Here is a 22,005-nt window from a genome sequence, read left to right as displayed (position 1 = left end):
TAAGTATTACGCAAGACAGCTGCGCGCCGCCCGCGCCCCACTAAAATATGAGTTTTTTTAAATACTGTTGTATTTTACTTTCAATGTAGTTTTTCCGCAAATGTATTAAACAACGTCGTTTGGTACACGTGTGGATTTGTTATTTTCACTTGTCTCGAGTCTTAAGCCTCGGGACTCGTGAATAATGACTAACTTTCCGCACTTGTGTCAAAAATAACTATTATAACGTGTAACAATAGCGAAAACCTAAGAACTCGATAAATATACTAAATTATAGTCGGTAACCTACCACAAACTCGAATTTATTTTTGCCGAAATAACGTTTGTTCGAGGTTTCATTACCCCGAAAACCGAATTATAACGAAACCGTTGTACTTTCAGGATATGTTGGATGTTTATCGCGAAGACACGATTAGGTTCGGTTAGGTTTAAAAGAAAAAACATTTTCCTTTCAAAATTACTTTCGAGGTTATGAAAATTCGAGTAAACGCTATTTCTGGAAAATGTCATTTCGGACTTGTGATAGGTAACCATTATAGTCATTGAGAATTCATTTTTTATGTCGGATTAAAACAAGTGCCTAATACCCGCAGTAGCCCGGGTATCATTTGGTGGCGATTGGCGGGAGGCGGTCGCCAAATATTTTCTTGATTGGTGCACGCCTAGGGTCCAGCACACGTTCGTCGTTCTTACGCAGCATACCGTTTCTGCAAAAATGCAAGTCAAATTCAAAAGCAAGTTCCCCGCCAAACTTATCAACACTAGATACTGTTCATTTGTAAGACAGATTCCCCTGAGAAGAATTAGTAAGAAACTCTAGCGTTGGTGTGAAAGTCCGTGGTATCACGGGCCGCGCCGCGCGAGCTCGTGCCGGCGCGGGCTCATAATGTATGGGCCCGTGCAAATCGGCGCGGCGCGGAGCAGTCTGTGCTATCACAGGCTGCGGGAAGCTGCGTTCAGAGAGGACGATCCTCTTACTGACCCACTCCGAAAACGGCGACCGGGGGATTAGATAGCGATTAAATGTGCTGTGATTCAGCAAATAAACAAGTTATCTATCTGTCTATTTAAGTTAACTCTTGCGTCACTACCAAGTACCTACGCCTCGATTGAAGTAAAAAAGTTCGTTTCCTAAATTAGCAAGAACCTACGTAATTGCATTGAAAGAACTATACAGAGCATTAAAAGACCGTAACTTATTGACCATTTTGCATTACATAGGTACCTAACCCTATTTCACTGAAGACTCGTACAGAGTAAAGTCCAAAAGGTCAAGTATGCTATGGCCTTTACTATACCTTTTTTTATAATATCAAGTGACGGGACGAACATGTTATGCGCCTGATGGTAAGCTACACGCCTGTCCATAACAGTTGCAGTGTCACTCAGAACTTAAATTCGCAAAGATCTGTGGGGTACCGCGACTACACCCGTCACCCTGAGACATAAGTTAACAAGTCTTATGTGCCTGTAATTTCGCCAGCACCTTTAGTCTTCAAAACCGGAACACAGTAATGCTGACATACCTAACTGCTTGGCGGCAGAAATAAGTAAGGTAGCAATATTTCCCTGGACGAATTCTTTCACCTATGATGGAGGTACCTATAAAAATGGCCTGTAAATCAATATTTTTGTATTGCTGTACTCACTGCCAGTAACAGTTGTTCCTTTGCAGCCGCGCGATGTTATTCTGGCAGATCATCAACTCGTTCTGAAGATACGTCTTCTGGTCATTGACGCGGACAAACAGCTGTAAATGGGGTTTGACATTAAACTTCATGGAATGCTTATTAACAAATCTCTGCCGTTTCTCCAACCAATATACTAACTTGCTAACAATATACTAACAGTAATATTACTATAGTTATTCGAATCGGATTCGTATCATAATTGAATAGAAACACGATACTCGTGTACGATACAAATGAATACAGATACTTGTATTTCTATAAGTACCTATCCTTATTTCTAGGTAGCGAATTTTTAAAAGAAATATAGAAAGTGGTTACCTTTAAATTTCAATAAAGGTCACCTCAAACTGGTGCAGCCACGCGACGTGGCTTTATTCTTTTGTTACTTTGCTTTCAAAGAAATGTATACTTTATTCAGCATAGAGTATTATTACGTTGCATTTTGCAAAGTGCACGGGGCGCCGCTCGGCATCCCTTGTTGCATCTTCAGTTTGTTTAAATTTTTTTTTTATAATATCAAGTGACTTGATTGTAAGCTACACGCCTATCTGTAACAGTTGCAGTGGCCCTTAGAGCTTTAAATCGCAAGGAGCAGAGGCACTGCCACTGCGCCCGTCACCCTGAGACATAGTTGACAAGTCCTATGTGCCCGTAATTTCGCCAGCTCCCTTACCCTTCTAAACCGGAACGCAGTAATGCTCACATTCCTGCTTGACGGCTGAAATAAAGGAGGCAGGTGGCAGTACTTCCCTGGACGAACTCTTTCACAATGAGCTGTAAAGCTGAATTTGAGACTCTGCGCCAATATAGTATTTTTTTTAATCATTCCAATCCATAAATAACCATCGATCTGATGCAAAGTGATAACGGCTGCATTCAGTCATTTAATATCGTATATATACAAGAGAATTATCCTGAATACCGCACATGCATTATCAACTGGTTCCATTATTACACTAGCTCTCCCACCCTTCATCCGTATCAAAGACGAAGTGTGTATGAAGTGAATAAAATACCTAAACGATTACCAGTTATTTTTGAACCGTAAAATGACTGATAAGCTTTCATGTTCCTAAGTTCCTGACCTTTGATTCTGAATCCAAACGCCATTCCTTGCTTCGCAGAGTGCTTATTAGATCGGTTTTGAGTCTCTCAAACCTCTTGACTGTCCGCAACAACTCGGCCTACAAATTAGAAGCATAACATTTTAATCTAAAAAAAATTAGGAATAACAAAGAAAAAACGGAAATATTTCGATGTTCGAATATTTATGTGAACACACACCTAAAACAAATTGACCAATTTTATTCTATCTCTAGTTTAGACAGTCTATTTAATTTCTCTTAGAGTAAGTAAGACTCAAGAAATACACTATTAAACTGTGGCATCAAGGTCTACAAAACTTACAGGGGTCAAAATATCCAAATTTATGTTCAGGTCGTCGTGCTTCAACTTGCAATCTGGAAGTAAAAGAACAATTATAAAAGTTTCGTAAGTTTCAAATTTTCTTTTAATATGGTTAGTCACATTACTTCTCGACACGTAATTGCACCAAGCAGGCCTGAAAAAAGCTTTATTAGTACAGCTTAATGTGACAAGTGTGGTCAAATTTGACCGCGTCAAGCCGATTCCGTGTCGATAAGTGTGATGATTCCCTAATATAACTCGCAACTATGCTAAGTTACATAGGTACGTCTGCGCCAGGTTGTTTATTAGTGGAAATTTGTCGCGGAAAAATTAGTTCCGCATAGTTTTTGCTAGTGGGAGTAAAAAGTATTGGAAAACATTATAAGTATATATTACAAATTCGCCCGCACTAATAAAATAAGAGCAAATAGGGCAACCCCGCCTGTTCGACACGATACCTACACTTCAGTCGGAGCGTAGGGTTGTAACATTGTTACTTAGTTGTCTGTACGTACATGCATTAAACATCGTTTGAAAAAATTAAAGTGTTCTTCACAGTATTCTCGTGCCATTTACAATCAATATTTGTTAAATGGTGTAAGCGAGAAGCCCCTGTCCATAACAGTTGCAGTATTACTCGGAGCTTTGAATCACAAAGATCTGAGTGGCACTGTGTCTGACACCTTGAGACATAAATCGACAAGTCCCGTCTGGACGAACTCTTTCACAAGGGGCTCTTACTGCTGCTAAAAAAGTCTAAGGTTTGGCGTCTTGAGTGTGGAGTGTGATTATGAAATAGAAATGAATAGCAGAACAATTCTGAAATTGAAGCACTATTTTTCAAACTACCACAAACACAACAATAAACAATAAATTTGATGTCATTTTTATATACCGAGCGACCGCTCTAATTCTGTAATGGATGGCGCGTGTGACGACTCGCTCTAAGCAACGCGAGTGCACCCTGAGGGCGCATCTATTCGACACCAATTCCGCGCAGTCGTCGAGCGGAGTCCGCGTTGCCGCCGCACAGCGACCGCGTGCGTCTAACTGTCATAGCAAAATACGCTCTATTTGTTCAGCATTTACGTTCTCACATAAATGAGCGTCTCGGGCACGCGGGCGAGCCTGAATGGATTTTGGTCAACGCGGCCCGCGCGGTTGTATTATTCACAGGAATTTAAATGTTGTTGCCTAGTAAATAAAATTCTTAAAAACAAAACTTTCGCCTCGTGCATAATGGGCGCTGAGGTTACGCGAATATTTGCGTCCTAACATTTTACTATATACTATGGTACTATGGACGAGGCTAAGATAATCTTATTAATTATATCAACAAATTTCAGGTTACATTACCAGGGCCGCAGACTTTAGCGTTCTTAATCCTGTCCTTCAATATGGGCAGTTGTTCCCTCAACTGCTCGATTGTATCAAGCAGGTGTTTATGTCGGACACTTTCCCTCTCTAGGTCGAGATCGTTGTCCCACGGGTAATCGCTTCTGCGGAGCTCTTCTTGCATTGACACGATCTGCTTCTCCAGCTCGCTGTTCTGCCATGACGCCTGTTCCCTAGTAATGATGATTTTACAGAAGTCAGAAGGTGCAAACAATACAAAAAAAGTCTGTGTCACAATGGCTTGTTTACACACCCATGTCAGGTAGAAAGATTATGTAGGGTGTATACACCCTACATTATACATTAATGTACATTAATGTAAAAATGCATCAACGTTCTATTCTGTAGAGACGAAAGAAAAGAGAAAAGTTCTGAAAGAGCTCCATCGTCTTTACTTTGTCTCTCAGAAAAAAAAATAGTAAACATTTAATGTACCTACTTACTTTGGGTACTTACTAAAACTTACTTATCGCTTGTCTTACATAATTGTAACATTAAAAAACTAACATGTAACAAAAAATAATACATAAAAAAACTACGACTAATACCCACGAGATTGTCACAAATTAAAACTAACACTAACCTACAAGTCCTCTCGTGCTCCAGTTCAGACTTGAGATTGTCTATTTCGCAGTCGTTCATGGTGAAGTTTGTTTCGCAAATACTTTAATTACCCTCTTTTAACTAGCGTAGCCCCTCCCTGCCCTTGGCCTTTTGATATAATTGATTTAACAACTCTTAGCAACCAAATTACGGCACGTAAGTATAAACACTATAGGTACAGAAGATGCCTTTCCATAATATGGCTTAGGACTTAGACAAAAAAATCTGTAGTGACTGGCTTGAATGCCAACATTTAAATAGTTTAACGGCTTCCGATGATCTGTGTTAATTTGTCAACCACGTTGAAATTGAAGGGATTATTAAATATTGTTATTATGATCCATTTGCCTCAATGTCGTTTAATAGGTCAAATTATTTATTTATTTATTGATTAAGTATTGGTTAAGGGCCATCAGCTAAAAATATAATTATTAATAATGCAATCAATAATCATTAAATTGATAAATCGTAAATAATTAAGAAACTCAAAACATATTATACCTAAACTAAAAATGTTGTCATGTAGAAACTGTAATTACGAAAAACTGCCATTTTTCTGTGAGTTTTTTATACTCATATAAAAAATGGCAGCTGTATTAATTAGGTATTTGTTTTGAATATTTTGTTTTAGTTAAGTAAAGAAATAATAAAACGATGCCAACTTTTCTGCATCGATAAAGTCGCTATGTATGTGTAAAAAATCGGACAACATTCATTATTATCTATCTCACATTACAACACCTAATTGGATATTGGTGTACAAATTAAACACGACAAGCTGTCATCTGTCAATTGGAGCGAGCGTTTTGTGGTTTTAAATTTTGATTTTTGAATTCCGGGATCGCTAACCGAAACAAAAGAATTTCGATTTTTGTTTGTTTAGATATTGAAATCAACAAAAATGAGTTTATTAAGTGCAGTTCTGCAAGAAGTGGATAAAGTGAGTACAGAAGATTTGAAAAAGCATCTGGATGTATTACTTCCGAAGATGCAAGATTTTACAGTAAGGTTGCAACATTTGTCGTCTGCTTTACAAGAGAATTTTACTGACAGTTACGTGCATTTTAAGCCTACCAAGAGTTTGGAATATTTAAACTATAAGAATAGAAGAGCTATGATAGTTTGTGAATACAATAAAATTACGGAAGAAGTGAGAAAATTCACTGAAAAATTCGAGAATACCGACAAAAAGTTCTGTGATTTATTCGAAAAACTTCAAAAATGTTACGTTATTTTTGAAAATTTGTGCATTGTAGTTGAAGGTAAAAAGATTTTAGAGCAAGCTAATCACCAATTTGGAAGATACTGTTACATGGAAGCAATGTTACTGGTGAAGAATATGCAAGAGAAAGTAAAGCATGTCAAATTCGAAGGTATTGTTGCTGACGGTGTGGCAAATTTAAGAGCGCAGGCTGAGAATCAATTGGCTTTATACTCTGCACATTTGAGTGTCGAATGGGAGGATTTATTCAGCTGGGAAGAGAAAAAAGGAGTCAATACTCTGACCTACTCACTATCAGTACAACAAAGTGATCCACCTCTTTTACAAAAAGTATTAAAAACCCTACATGCTACAGATCGACTAAACTCGGAGTTAGGTTTGTTCTCACATTTCTTCATAGATAATTTACTTCACAATGTCATTAGACACAACTGTGACATATTTACAGAGGAACATACAGGAACGTTGATATTTAACATCAGAATAAACCTGAATGACAATAAAAAACCAAACTATCAGACAATATTTCTAAATCTCACAGCCATATTTGAGTTTTTGCAATCAACTTTAGGCTCACAATTTGATAATGGCAAAAAGTTCATTGAAATATTTGCTGAATCTATCAGAGAGAAATTCTTTAACAAAATAATTGACGATTGTGTCAAACTGAACCTACCCTCGTGCGATAGTAGCTACCAAAACTATAAAAACATTGTCATTGAAATAGATTCGTTTAACAAATTCCTAATAGATTTAAAATTTGTTGAATCAGAAAAATCACCGTTGAACAAATATGTGAATGACACGGAATGTGTCTTATATAACAAAAAATGTGATATGTTACTGTCAGATACTCGCAAACTCTTAAACGTGAGTCTTTCACATGGCACTATTACTGTAGGTGTGCATCAAATAGAGAATGAAAATGAATCCATACTTGATTTTTCTAATAAAGACATGTTCTGGGACTTAAACAATCCAATCTTCCTGCCAAAATGTGTAATATCGGAGAATGTGAAAAAAATAATGACAATGATTGTTGAGCATTTGGAAGAAAGTGTGAAATTACCGGAGAACTACAGGAAACTTCTGGTTTCGTACATCAGAGATATAGCTGTTATGTACCAGTGTGTGGTACCTAAAACATTTAAAGTTAATGTAGAGTGCATTCCTTCAGATATTGGTGAGCTCCTTTTTTTATTTATTATTATGATGGTTTAGTCAGATATATTATTGAGATTTATTTTTTGAAATAATTCCACTAGCTTTGTTATGATTATTAATACAAAAATTGAACACATAGAAAAAGTTCTTCGAACCAAGTGGACTTGTTGCACCATAGCATTTCTCTTGCCAACTGAGCCACAGGTCATGTCACCGACCTGTCGAAATTCTCCTATGCATTTTTGTTATAGAGGTTTGTACTGGCTTTCAGCGTTCATCATCACTAGTGACATCTAGTGTAATTTTTTTTAAACTTTTTATTCAGAACTTATGCTGCCCTTTACTGTAACAGTATAGATGCTACAGAATGTGTACACATAAAATAACCATAGAAAGTAAAATAAATGCATTTGATTTGATTTGAAAAAATATACATATAGTTTCCTTTTTAGTTTTTTTTCTGTTAGAATATCGATACGTAAAAATATAAGCCAAAAAGCAAAAATAATATGGCATCCATCTCATTGGATACTAAGCAGACTTCCTGATTTCGAAAACAGACGACTTGACTGTCAAAAACTCAAAATTATAACAACTTTTTTTACAAACAGAAAATAATGTGGGCAAATGTAATAAAACTGCTGACTGAACAATGTTAGGAGATGACATTCTACAACAAATATATTGTACAAACTGCCCCAACAAGTAAATAGGTTCAATTAAAGTAGTAATAGTCTCATTTATTTTAATGATGGCTTTTTAAAAAATACTTTTATTTTTTTTAAACCCTGCAAATCTTACTTATCTATTTAATCTGTTTTTCCCCAGCTCTATTCTTCAACAACTGTTTCTACCTAGCCCATGGTTTGCTCGGACCACCTTGGAAGGCTATCCTCCCAGCTGAGCTGGCCGACCAACTGACCACAACCCTGCTAGAGAGCATCCAAGATTTGAGAGTATTGGGTTTGGAAAAAATGTCCCTCTATCTACAAAATCAGAAGAATTTTATATTACAAGATATTGAGGCTAAAGGTATGGGTACACATATTGACGATGGATGCTAAATAACGAAGTCCTGGGCTCAATTCCCTGCAGGAACAATTTGGAAAGCAAATCTTTCTAAATTAGTCTGTGTTTGTGTGTTCTGGACAGCGCCCTCGAGTAAATTTTGTTGCTCTAGTAATCACAGTACAGGGAATTTCCTAATTCGAACCCAAGTGATTGACATGTTCATTGGCACATTATTGTAATACTATTGTTAACTTAATTGCCTTGCATCTGAAGGGGACTTATTCTACCCATCATTAACATCAATGTAGTATTTGGATCCCTTTAAATCATATCATATATTTTGTTGATGTATGTAACAGATGATTTTTGTCGTTGTTCTTATCAATCGGTGGAATCGCTCACCTTTCGCTGTAACGAAATAAGTTGCCTATCAGCAAATGGAATCCTATATATCACACCTTTCTCCTAACAGAATAGTTAGTTAAAAAACTACAGACTCCTACTTGCTACATGCCTGACGTACATCAGTGCTTCCGTCATTCACAATCAATCCGCTCAACTCCAGTCTAATTCTTACTTTTTATCTGATCTTTTCATAAGTTAATGTTATGTTTACTGTTTCCTTTACAGATTCGACAACATGGACTCAGGAATCTTACGAAGAATTCGACACAGCGATTAATAAAGCCCTCAATTTACTAAAAGACCTAAAAACCAATTGGCACAAAATACTCCCAATAAAAATGTATGAGTTGTCGATATGTACTTTAGTTCAGACATTGTGCCAAGCAATTTTGGATCGTGTATTCGTGGATGCACGCCCGATGGAAGAACACTTGGTTTATATGATCGCAGTGACGCTGGAAGATGTTGTTTCTGACATTATTACCTTGTTTGAGGTATGTCATTTTTGGTTTTAACAAACATAAAAAACTTTGAAAAACGCACTCACGCTGTTTAAGTGTGGTACTTATCGGAATAAGAGCGAAAAAAATGGTGCGTGTTTCGCTTCGTTGGGACCGCCAACGCGACATGGATCACAACACAACGGAAAATTCCTTCAATCCCACTGGATCCGCAGCTCAGTCGGCCAAAGGCTAAAGCCATTATAAAAGCGGTAGCCACGTTGAGGCGATAGACACTAATTCGCGTCCAGTAGGATCGAAAGAATTTTGCTTTTTATCAATAACATTATCAAACTAGTGAATTATTTTCACAAAAAAATTATGAATATCATGGTAGTAAAAGCATAATGATATTCAATGAAAGTAAATAGATAAAAATAAAATAACCTTTATTTCTACTACATTTTCTTGACAATAAAAGTAAATAAAGAAGTCAAAACTAAGCGGCAAACTAAGCCAATATGTAGAAAAAGAAGCAGATTTCTTTAAAAGAAATTCCTCTACACTGTAAACTTCATCTCATAAAAAGTTCAGTCAGGCATAAAATGTTTCGTCGTTTGCAACCCGTCAGATTTGCGAACCTATTACTTCTATGTATATATAGAAGTTTGTATTTATACTCTATTAATACAGGAAAACCTGAAATGCATCTAGAAGTCCGAATGACGCTCCACCCAATATGCATTTGATACCGGGTTTAGAAGCTGTTTATTAATAAAGGCCGTATACTGTTCTAAAAGTACTATTTTACATTTTAGGAACCAATAAATTTCGAATCGCGGATAAGCGTGTGGACGAAATTCACAAAAATGCCGCTACTGTTGAAGGCACAACTGCTTGAAATACCAGAACTATGGAATAAGAACAAGGATCACTTACAGGCGTACACTTGTGAAGAGATTCGGCAAATTATCAAAATGAGATTCCCTGACGATAAGTACAGATTGGAAATTTTTAAGGAAATACAATGATTTTGGTAGCATGTATAACGTCTCATTTAGTTCCCTTATAATAAAATTAAATTGTAACGTCAGAAGGGACAAACTGGACACAACTAACGACACGAGGTAGGTAAAAAGTAAAGTTTATGGCAACTTTTACAGTCACAGGAGATGGTCTACGGCTATGAAGAGAACTACGAAAACGGTCCTACAAGTGGAAGCAGGTAATGTGGACATTTTTTAGGTAATTATTAATACAAAGATCGACCGCTTAGAAAAAGTTCCTTCGATCCGGCCGGGTTGGAATAGACGTCTTCTAGCAAATCGTGGCAGACGCTATGCCAAATAAGCCACGGAACAAACCTCACGAACCTCACACACCACACAAACACAGCGGACCTCACGAATTTTTCTATGTTCTTGTTGTCGGATCTTTACATTTGGTTTTTTCAACGACTTTTTAGCCGTAGCGCCATATATTTTTTTAGGTATTTCAGCAGACTGGTTCTTCCAAAATTAAAAAAATACCTTGCGAACGTTGGCGTTCTTAATTAAACTAACTGACTGAAATTGACACTGGCCCAAGCCAGCTAGTGGCCGCCGTGGAAATAATAATAACTAGCAAGTCCCTGAAGTCCCACAATGGAAGCTCATCCGGAAGCGAAATAGTGTAGCTGAGGACCTTAGCTGATTCCATCTCTCATTCAGTACTTTAATGCTATGCCTGATGTCAACACTTTGTGTGAACACTTTTTGCTTCGACCTCAATGCCATCTAGCGACAATGCGAGGTAACTAAATTATAGATAGTATAGTTGTATAAGATTTGTACCCCATATAAAACAGTGTAAGTAATCCAAAAATCAATAATTTCGCCATACAAAGTTAACTCGTCGACACCAGAGATGGGCAAGCGCGGGCGCGAAAATAACTTTGCTTTGTATACAAAATTTTGTTCTTAGGTATACTTAAAAATAAACATTACTTTGTTTTTATTCAATTAAAAGATAGTAGTACATTATATACATATTACATGATTATATAACTTAATTTCTAGCAATTTCATTATTAGTAAACTTAATGTTACCTCATAAAGTGGGTCAATTGAAGCCTCTCTACGAATGTCATATTAAATGTACGGGAGCGTTTAACGTTAAAATTTTGAATAATTCTAGTTTTATTTTAAAAGTTATTGATGTGGTTTTACTCATTAGGTACTTTACACACTTATTACACTTTCGATATCAATGTTTTTTATATCTCCTATATTTACGGTATAATCGTCCGGGCAAACTCGACGATTATACCCTGTATAGTTAATACATGTATGTACCTAATAGGAAATATTTAATAAAATAAATGTTTACGGATGACTGCTTTAGCCTACTGACTGATTATAGCATGATGTGTATATTGCACGCTGGATGCGCTAGACATTAGCGTGCATTCTTAAATGTTTACATGGTTGCATAATTATTTACTATTTCTTACTTTTCCTAATATGTACGGAAGGAAATATGGAAGCACGCGCGATGCCGTTACTTCGCGCCACCTTTCAGTGTTGGGTAACTGATTTGTATGAAAATGTTATTGCTTTGTTTTTCCGTTTTTGGCATGTTGTAATTATTTTAAAGCATTTTAATTTATCTTAATCATGTTTACATATATATATTGTTTCTTTCCAATTAAAGATGTACTAAACAGTGTGCGTACTATTATAGTTAAGTTGGTATTTAAATTAAACAATATAATACTGTTATTATTGTTTCTGTTCTATACTAAATAGCTTTTTTTGTAAAGCGTTTAATCTTAATTATTTCCACACAAGTACGAAATTAAAAAAAACAATCTTTTCAGAGACAATCAATAACCCTGTTTAAAACATATTTATCTTATATTTATATTGTTTATATTTATTTACATTTTTTTTGCTTGTGTTTTCAAGTGTGAGCCATCACACTTGTCCATAATATTATGATATTACCAAACTTAGTAGGTACCCACATAACCTTAAAATAATGGTGTTCTGGAAGTATATACTATTTATAATTACTATGTTTACGACGTTAAAAGACAGAAACCTGTTAAGTTACGAATTTTCAGTACATCGACTTTCAAATCACTGCTATATCATATACAATTATAAATTATTATATTGAAGGATATCACACTGGTCACGCGTAGTATGTTCAGTGAGTGCGCCAAAAAACACCTATTTGTAAATAAACGTGATCTGAATTTTACTCTGTAGATATACTTATGTTTATGGTCAACTGCCAGTCCTATACGCAAAAAACTTGAAGGGAGAGACTGATTTAGTGACTGTCGGCCCCACCGAATAAACGTCAAACCTTTTACCGCATTTTTTTATTTTCCTGCCCAAAATATACCTGATAGTTTTTTTTTTCAGATTTATTTACCAATTAATTTTATAATTTATGGTCTCCAATGTTTATTCTACGGAAAATAAAATCAACAATCTCGCACGAATATTGCAAGTATGTATTTTGCATACTATCTACTCTTGCATGTTTATAACAAACTAACTTTGTAATATTGTTCGTGGGAATCTTTAAAATGATAATGCATTTTTGCACTTTTAAAATTTACTACCAATTACCAACTACAATAACCATGTAACTATATAATATTTGAACTGACAAATCTTAATATCATAAATAATGCAGAGTAATATTAAGTTACATTTTAAAATAAATATATAACTTTTCCCATGAATAATAGTGTCCACAATACAAGCGAACAGCCGCCAAAGTAATTTAGTACTAGAATAAAAATTTAAAAGGGTTTTATTCATTTCTGATAAACTATACATATTGCTATATTAATTAAATTTTTATTGAATTGATATTCACTTATTTTCGTGAAATTACTCCACTAGTTTGTTATAATTATCAATACAAAGATCGAACACTCAGAAAAAATTCCTTCGATCCGTACGGGTTCGGACCGACGTCTTCTTGCATACCGTGCCAGACGCTATACCATCTAAGCCATATAACGAACCAACGGACCTCACGAATTTTTCTATGTGCTTGGGTCGTGTCTTTGTATTTGGTTTTTCAACGACTTTTTAGTAGTAGCGCCATCTATGACAAATCTATGAAAGATTTATCATACATTGCTGTATTGTTTTTTTTATCTTTAATTTGGTCATACATTGTATTTAAGTATATACAATCACCAATGAGTAATATTATTTCTTAAGTTTTTAATCCTGTAAAGTTGCAGCTTTTTCTATACATGATTATTTGATGGTGCCGATGCCGTCGCGTTGATAAGAGAGTCACCGGCTATAAAGGCCTTTAACCTGGCCAGGTGAAAAGTACCAAGAATAAACGGGAATGTATGAAGAGACTAATAGGAGTCGAGGAGGTGAAGGAGGTATGTCAGGAGCGTAGCAAGGTCTCTGCCTACCCTGATAGGAAACAAGCGTGATTAAGATGTATGTAAGGTAGTCACCACACTTGTTAATGTAGAATCTGCTTGAGCGAGTCAGAAGAAGATTTATTATGGACATTGACATGGAGCACAGGGCATTGGCAGTAAGGTGTAATATGCTGGCCCGCAGGTTTGCACATGACGCTCTCAGAATGTTGTTCGGGTTGCCGCGCTACTGTAACGCTTCGGGAATGTTTACCGAGGCGCGTGTGGACGCCATTTTGCGGAAGCAGGTAGCGTCCCTAATGCGTAGGGTGCGGGATGGTCTTCTTCATACAGTGACCGAGAGGAACGATGGGGCATATTATTATATCAATAGGTACGGATGCATGTAAATGTTTAGATGATTAATATTAATAGTTTGTAAATATTTTGATACTAACACTATATGGATGTTTTGTCCGAAATAAAGAATTGAATTTATGTCCACGGAATAACAGCGAAAAAGTCGAGCGTTTCGCCCTTATCACTATCATTATTTTTGCGACTGGCTCTTAAAGTACTTAGATGTTGATACGTGTGATGACTCCTTAAAAATGTTTGAAATTGGAACGTATTAAATTAGTTTTTATTTTTGTAGTGTTTTGGACACTAGTAAAAATGTGTGTAAAAAGTACCTTTCTAAAATTTTCTTTGACTGAATATCGAACAATCAACAACTATTATAGAGGCGAAACACGTGCTGGTGTATTTTTGATAGTGGTGTCTGTGACTAGTTGCGCTTGTGTTAATTATTATATTATGTTATGCAGAGGGAGGGTGGTAATATTTATTTGATATGCAAGGCTGCAAAGTTGTAGTTTGACGCGAGTACTTGCATTGAATCCTGAGCTAGCGAAGAGGCTAAGATCTTCGCTCGGGGTTCAAAAATAGATTCCTGAGCGTAGCGAGGGTTTCAAAGCACGAGATGCAAAACAACATGAATGCCGAGCGAAACACACAACTTTTCATCTCACTATAGCGAGGAAAATGGTGGATGAAAGAAAAACAGGTGAACCTTTGAACAGGTGAAGTTATTTTTTAATTATAAGAAAAAAATTATCTTGGGATGCGTTCTGAATTTATACCTCATCAATTTTTATTCTTGCTAATATTTATTTTGTATGATTAAGTGATTATTGAATTTATTTTAGTTATCGCTGTCAATTGACTGTCAACAACAATAAGAATAAAATATACAAACGGACTTATATTACATAAATAAGTAACGACAAATTGCGTAGTTGAACGTATCCATTAACTTTTTTTTCATCGAAAGAAAAAGTTAGTTGCACCCTTAGAGGATGGAAAAAATGGTTTCCATAGTCTAAGGGTGCACCACAGTCCATCGTCAAGTTCGAAATTCAAAAACCTTTTCCTCGCTTGCGTGCAAAAAACGCTTTTGCGCGTAGATTTCTAATAAGAAAGAAAGCCTTTGAACTGGTGAGGTGAAAAGGAAATTTGGTAACGACATTAGTAAGACAGAGAAATATGAAGTATAAACAAACAATTGGAATAAATATAAAATATAGGGTCCCTACGGTACACAACAATAATTTTTTTATATTATGTCAAAATTAGCAATTGAAATGCGAAAAATATGAACTTGCGTCATATTCATATCAGAATTATGTGTCTATATGTAATACAAATTAATATAACGATTGTACTCGTATTTGAGCGATGACAATACGCAGATGGTAAATAAATATGTAATTAAAATACTATTTTTGTTTTATGACATCTGTGGATCGTCATCTCTGTTAGTGTGACTCATTAACTTTTTCCATCATTTAATCTAAATAGCAGAGGCACTGGCCCTCATCAACTTAAACGTTCTCGTAGAGTGCCTAGGGTCCCTATTGCCAAATCTTTTATTTTATCTAGTGGGCGAACTAATCTCGGATAGGTATGCCCACTTGAACAGATGAGAGAGACGGTGTATGTATGTATTATTATATAGGTATGTGTTATGAACGTATGTATTTATTTCTAAGATTGTTTTGTGCTAAATTGATGGTGTATATTTAAATAAATAAATAAAAATAAAATAACTTCGTCTAAGTATTTCCCGGCCATTAGATAATAAAACTGCTATAAAAAAGTAATAGAACTATCTTTTGATTGAATAAAAACGAATTGCTGCTTTTCAAGAATAATGGCTCAACACAAAATAGTTCTTTTTTGACTTATTACCAAAATTTATTCAGAAAATGCTATATTTTATTGTGAACTGGACACCGTGCTTCTCATTGATTATAATAATCACATATTAACACTGGGATGGTCTATGATTTGTCAATTTTGCGCGACAGACACGTCTCAGATTTTTTAGAACCCTTTTCTGGATGAATTAGATGCTTCTAGAGAGCCAGTGATGTTTATTTTTAAGTAGGTACAAAATTTTGTATTCAAATCACTTGTTCCTCAGCCTCTGTACCGTCGTTTTACTCATTAAATAAGGTACTTTCGATATCAGTTTGAATGTTCTTGATATCTTTTATAGATTCACGGAATAACCGCCTGGGCGCACTTAACGATTACACCCTGTAGATAGCTATTTTGTATTTTTACGCTATACGTACCACAATGTCTTGTAAAACATTTTAACAATACATCTATATGTAGGTCTCATTTGGGCGGGATAAATAGATTTTTCTAGAACATCAGTGGCGTTCATTCCACGGTCTAGTGCAGGTAGACGCCTGGGGGTAGAAGTATTAGATGATAACGACATTGGCAGAGAAAGTTCACGTCCCGAAAGCCATTACCAACGCTATATAAGTGAGTGGCGCTTCCTTCGCCCAATCATTACGTGCTTGCCTGCGATCGGCCGCCGACGCACTATGCAACACCTGTCGGTAGGTACCTGAAAAATCGAGATAATTACGCGCCAAAAAAACGCGGGAAATGTGTTCACGCGCCATGTTTACCAGTGAAAGTGCTGTACCTAGCGACAAGTTTTCGGGAAATATAACGCCTTTTTTGGCGCCAAAAAGTGCTGAGTGAGAAGTTATTTGTGTTTCTATTAAAAGATTAATAATGGAGAAAAAATTATAATGTGATCTAGAAATGTTATGCCGTATTGCCTTGATTTGCGTTGTGATTGTGAGGTGTAATTATTGTTTCCATTGCACGGTGACTGGTAACGTACCTACAGCTGACATGGAATTATGTATTTTGCAAACTGTTCATTGCTTGTTTTTACTTTTAATTAATAAACTCTTTTGTAATTTGAAGGTAAAGTTTATTACACACCGCATATCAAAACAAGTTCAACACTGTTGAGTTTTAAAATTTTATATGAAACAGTTTGTGGTTCGCACGTTGTAGTACTATACACACTGTCACCTCGATAGCGCAAAATGAAATCCGATGGGAACGTTAAATTTTCAATAGGAAATTTTGACGAATATACACATATCGACTCGACCGAAGAACAGAGTCTGATGTGACTATATAGCGAAAAGAGAATAAGTACGTTATGATAATAATTTCGTTATTCAAATTAAGGCTTATGTAAAGGTGTTTTGAGAATTCGTATATTCTTATTTCGTTTCGGAAATATAAAATCAAACAACGGTCGATCTGACCGAACTGAAGAACGAACGAAATGTATTACGTCCTGACAACAAGCAGTTGCATATTGATCTTTGTTCTACGGCTATGTCGATATACGTATGTTCTATAAACGTTTGTTCGCGACTAGGTACTCTATCAGTCACTCTTAGTGATTGCAATATACAAATAACGTAATGAATGCCCAAGAAATAATTTCAATATATAGATTTTAAGACTTTCGTGGTTATTCACTAAATTATTATCACAAGTATAAGGTTTCTTACCACGGTATGACTTCTTTTTATTTTCCCGATATTTCGGAACGGTTGCACGCTCCATGGTCACGGGTTGACTGGACGGCGGCAGATGACATCTGCCGTAGTCAGAAGTCATACCGTAGTAAGAAACCTGATACTAGTGATAATCATTTAATAATTTCAATACCTGCCAAAGTACGTTTTGTAGATAATTTGTTGTCATAATTTATACGGGCGGTGGTACCCTAGTAAACTACAAAAGGTGCTTTTCCACCGACGAGGCAAGACAAGTATTAAAATTTGTATGGCAAATTTCAAATGTCTCCTAGTACATGTTCGATGCATTGACAAGGATGTGCGAGACGAAAATTGAAATATTTGTTGGTGTAATATTGAACCTTATAGCTGCCTACATAAAGTTAATATAACTGCAACGATGAGGTACGTACGATTAAAGACTTATTATGAACGGCTTCATCTGAATCTTCTTCCCTTAACATATTTAATCATTATTATTAAGTATTAAATATGTTACAATTCTCGTCTCGCCTCACTGATGGAAAAGCACCAATATTAACATTGTCATGTTACGAAAGAGTGAAATGTAAAGTAAAACACATATAATGTACTTAATGCATTTTTTTTCTTTTTTGGTTATACAAACCAAGTAGTCAAAGTTGTAGAGACTTGTGACCTAAAGAAGCCTTTAACGGTACCTTTATGTATAGGTAAATTTTTGTCTCTGTCATTTAAATAGATATTTATGGTCTTTCTTTTGGATAATATTAAACATATATGTTTTGTATATATGTAGAATATACAAAAGGTACATCAGATAAAAAACTTCTAGAAATTTGAAATGTTGTAAGGCACATTTTCCTTACGACAAATGTCCCTTACGACATTTTAAAATTCAATACATTAACAAAATTATGACCGTTTCCTCATGCTCCTATTGGGTGCTCCTTCTAGTAGGAGCACGAGGACTAATACGTCCTGCTCCTACTAGTAGGACCAAAAGGATAGATATGTCCTCGTGCTCCTACTAATGTACTGTCATCTTTATTTTTATATAAAATTATTACTTTTATATCCTATAAATCGTAAGGGACATTATGTCAAGAAGGACATTTTGTTGTAAGGGATAATGCCCATACATTTCAAATTTCCACTGTCGATATGTGTAAGGCGTTGTATACGTATATCCTTATACACATGACCTACTTATCACTTTAACAACACCTGTCGCTAAAGGTAAAGAAGGACATTGTGATGAAACTTAAATGTCGAAGAAGTTTCGCAATCCTTTTAAAAACTTATGAACACTATGCCCTAAACTGTCTCCGTAGAGGGACCTAGCCTAGACACATGTAATGATTTCATGATGATGATTTTTTACGTTTTACTATGTGATGTTTACCTTTAGATCCAATTTTTAGTAACATTTGTTGGTAGGTCAATGATAATGTCTTGAAAAGCCGTGGAATTTTTATTTAAACACGAAAGACTTTGGAAATTCTTCAGACGGTAATTAGTAGTAGTACAATAGAAGCTTTTTGTATTCATAACTAAATGTTATCCAAACAAACCTTGTTGATTGATTTAGAATTACTAACATAATGGGTTTGTTGCGTAATTTCGATGATTACAAAAAAATCAATTGCTTATTGTTTTTAATTTATACATAAATAATATCCACGTATGTATCCATCTTTTTATAGTCAGAAGGTATAGATTTCATTCTTAATTAGAACAGTGAAAATAATCAGTGCCCTTTTTTTAAACTTACAGAGGCAAATATTAGATTTAGATATTATCTAAATTTCTTGTATAAAAAACTAAATACTATTTATTTATTTATTGAGCATTGGCTATAGAGCCCTCAACTCAAAAAGATAGCAAATAAATCATTAAGAAACTCAAAACCTAACATATTTTAAAACATTACTTCGTGTCAAAACTTAATTACAAAAACACGTCATTTTTTACCATTTCTCTGTATTAGAAAAAAATGGCGAATTTCTGCGTTTGCATTTTTTTAAACGATTTTTTTTTTTTAATTATGTACGTTACATTTCCAGTTTCTTAATTCTTTGTGGTCTGTTCAAGCTAACTCTAACCAAGGCTAAATTATAATTATAAAAAAACTTCTTTGTATCACGACTAGACGGTGACAAATTTTTACTGCCCTAGCTTGTATCTCCTTTCGAATTGACGCAATGTATGATGTAATTTTAATTATTCAATAGGTTTAAGGTTTTGTCTTTTTTTATGAAAGGGGCACTAAAGGCAGTTACTTCGGCAGTTAAAAACAACAGGGCAGGGCCCTTATCACAACCAACATTATCGACATTTTTAGCTAAATTAAGTTATTAACATGACTGGGATCAGAGAAACTAGATTTAAAAGACCCTATACGCGTTTTTTTATCTTACTTAGTTTCAGTTTCATTGCTACGCAAAATCAGCGTAATTGACATTTTTCAAAGAAAAACCCTTTTTTAGGCAGAGAACAAAAAAGTAACGGAATGGATACTCTCCGCCACTCCATAGCTTTAGATACCGCCCCACGCCTCGCACATTGACGGTCACATCGACTGAACGACAACAAGGCCTTCGGCGAGCCTTTTCACGCTAAGATGGCTTTAATATTTGAATATAGTTTTCATTTATTCATTACGAAACTTGTAAGTTAATATATAACATCATTGTACGTTACTATTTATAATGGTCGTGAATTATGCTCTGTACGGCTGTTATCGTCATGTAACGAGGATAAAGAGAGGAGATTCTTTCGTATTTCGAAAGTGAAACAAAGTAAGTAAAAAAGTCATTTTCAAAAGTCGTTCAATTTGTATCATCATTATATCAGCCGAAAGACGTCCACTGCTAAACATAGGCCTCCCCCAAAGATTACCAGACCAGTCGATGAAAAATATAATATATCGATATTAATACCTAATGAAAAAGTGCAATTATTAGCTTATATTAAATAGCGCTTTGAACATTGTTACACATTGAAAACCTAACAACAGCAGTAGTGCTCCTTGTGAAAGAAATCGTCCAGGGAAGTACTGCCACCTTGTCTATTTCTGCCGCCAAGCTGTAATGTCAGCATTAATGCGTTCCTGTTTTGAAGGATAAGGATGCTGGTGAAATTACAGGCACACGAGTCTTATCAACTTCCTTCTTAGGGTGATGGGCGCAGTGGCAGTGCCCCTCAAATCTTTGCGATTTAAAGCTCCGAGGGGCACTGCAGCTGTTATGGACAGGCGTGTAGCTTACCATCAGACGCACGACTTGTTCGTCCCGTCACTTGATGTTATATTTTTTTTAAACTCGATATTTAAGTTCTTAGGTTTTCGCGATTGTTACACATAGGAAACTATTTTTCGGGATTTAAATCGCGTATATTTATTTTTTCAAACAAACCGACATTTCGAGCCCTTTACAGATCCCATGATCACGGTTGACTGAAAAACAAATATACGCGATTTAAATTCGGAAAAAGAGTTTCATTTCCTATCGATATTTATGATTTAAATTCAAGTTTATGTCGGTTGCGACAAGAACGGTCCACACTGTTAAAGGTTGACGTGCTCTCTACTATACAATTACTATTCTGGCACTAGAGAAAGGGAGCTACGTATTTAGACAATTATTTATTAAAAACTGTACTTTTATTAATATTATGACGGCCTCTGTAGTCGACAGGCTATCACCCCGGTTTTCATGATGACGCCATCTCTGAGGTGCCGGGTTCGATCCCCGGCTGGGTCAGTGTTGAAACTAACTTTTCTACATAATATTGTCTGGGTGTTCGTGGTGCCGTCGTTGTTTCCGATTTCCATAACACAAGTGCTTTAGCTACTTACTTTGGGATCAGAGCAACGTAGGTAATGTTGTCTAATATTTATTTATTCTTGGCGTCACTGGGGTGATATTCAAACGATGGAATTTTTCAGCGTAACGAATAGGTACGTGCCATGTGTGCCCTTATATCTGCACGCTGGAATACACGTCGGAAATATGCGCTGAAAGTCAGCTTGGCTAAGTTCCGAGCTGCCAAAAAAAAAAAATTCGACAGGCAATCACACCAATTACCTGGTCTCGAGTTAGGAAATTCTCTGAACTATGAATACCAGAGCAACGGAATTTACTCCGGGGTTTGACCGGAAACACCCAGATCAGAAACAAATGTTTCTACAGTTCATTTCCCTCAATGACCTTACCAGGAATTAAACCCGGGCCGGCTTCATCCAGCGCTCACAGTGCAAACCGTTATGTCACCGAGATCGTTTATAATATAAAAAATAAATAATAAAATCGGCTATATAGTGCCATGCAAAACTTCATAAGCCACAAACAATTCGCACATGACAACTGACATAGTATTATCTCAAAATTGCTTT

General features: G+C 35.7%; 2 protein-coding genes across 2 annotated transcripts in view; one reads left to right on the top strand and one right to left on the bottom strand.

Annotated features, from left to right (window-relative positions):
- Positions 1 to 527: 527 nt before the first annotated feature.
- Positions 528 to 5,135, bottom strand: LOC113239127. The gene is made up of 6 exons (XM_026475993.1): positions 5,077 to 5,135; positions 4,455 to 4,666; positions 3,099 to 3,151; positions 2,777 to 2,875; positions 1,650 to 1,750; positions 528 to 707 (listed from the first exon to the last, which is right to left on the bottom strand). The coding sequence occupies exons 1-6, from the start codon at positions 5,133 to 5,135 to the stop codon at positions 605 to 607; spliced, it is 627 nt and encodes a 208-aa protein (XP_026331778.1). The 3' UTR covers positions 528 to 604.
- An 862-nt stretch (positions 5,136 to 5,997) lies between these two features.
- LOC113239124 overlaps positions 5,998 to 22,005 on the top strand; it is a 20,708-nt gene continuing 4,700 nt past the window's right edge. Inside the window, exons 1-6 of the mRNA XM_026475990.1 lie at positions 5,998 to 7,501; positions 8,311 to 8,514; positions 9,124 to 9,392; positions 10,157 to 10,354; positions 10,502 to 10,563; positions 16,439 to 16,637. Of these exons, the coding sequence (XP_026331775.1) occupies positions 5,998 to 7,501; positions 8,311 to 8,514; positions 9,124 to 9,392; positions 10,157 to 10,354; positions 10,502 to 10,563; positions 16,439 to 16,637 (2,436 nt within the window). The remainder of the gene's footprint in view (positions 7,502 to 8,310; positions 8,515 to 9,123; positions 9,393 to 10,156; positions 10,355 to 10,501; positions 10,564 to 16,438; positions 16,638 to 22,005) is intronic.

This window comes from Hyposmocoma kahamanoa, unplaced genomic scaffold (genome assembly GCF_003589595.1).
Source record: "Hyposmocoma kahamanoa isolate Upper Pololo Valley unplaced genomic scaffold, ASM358959v1 99599, whole genome shotgun sequence".
Taxonomy (NCBI): domain Eukaryota; kingdom Metazoa; phylum Arthropoda; class Insecta; order Lepidoptera; family Cosmopterigidae; genus Hyposmocoma; species Hyposmocoma kahamanoa.
The sequence above is the reverse complement of the archived record's forward strand: the minus strand, read 5'-3'. Positions and strand labels throughout refer to the sequence as shown.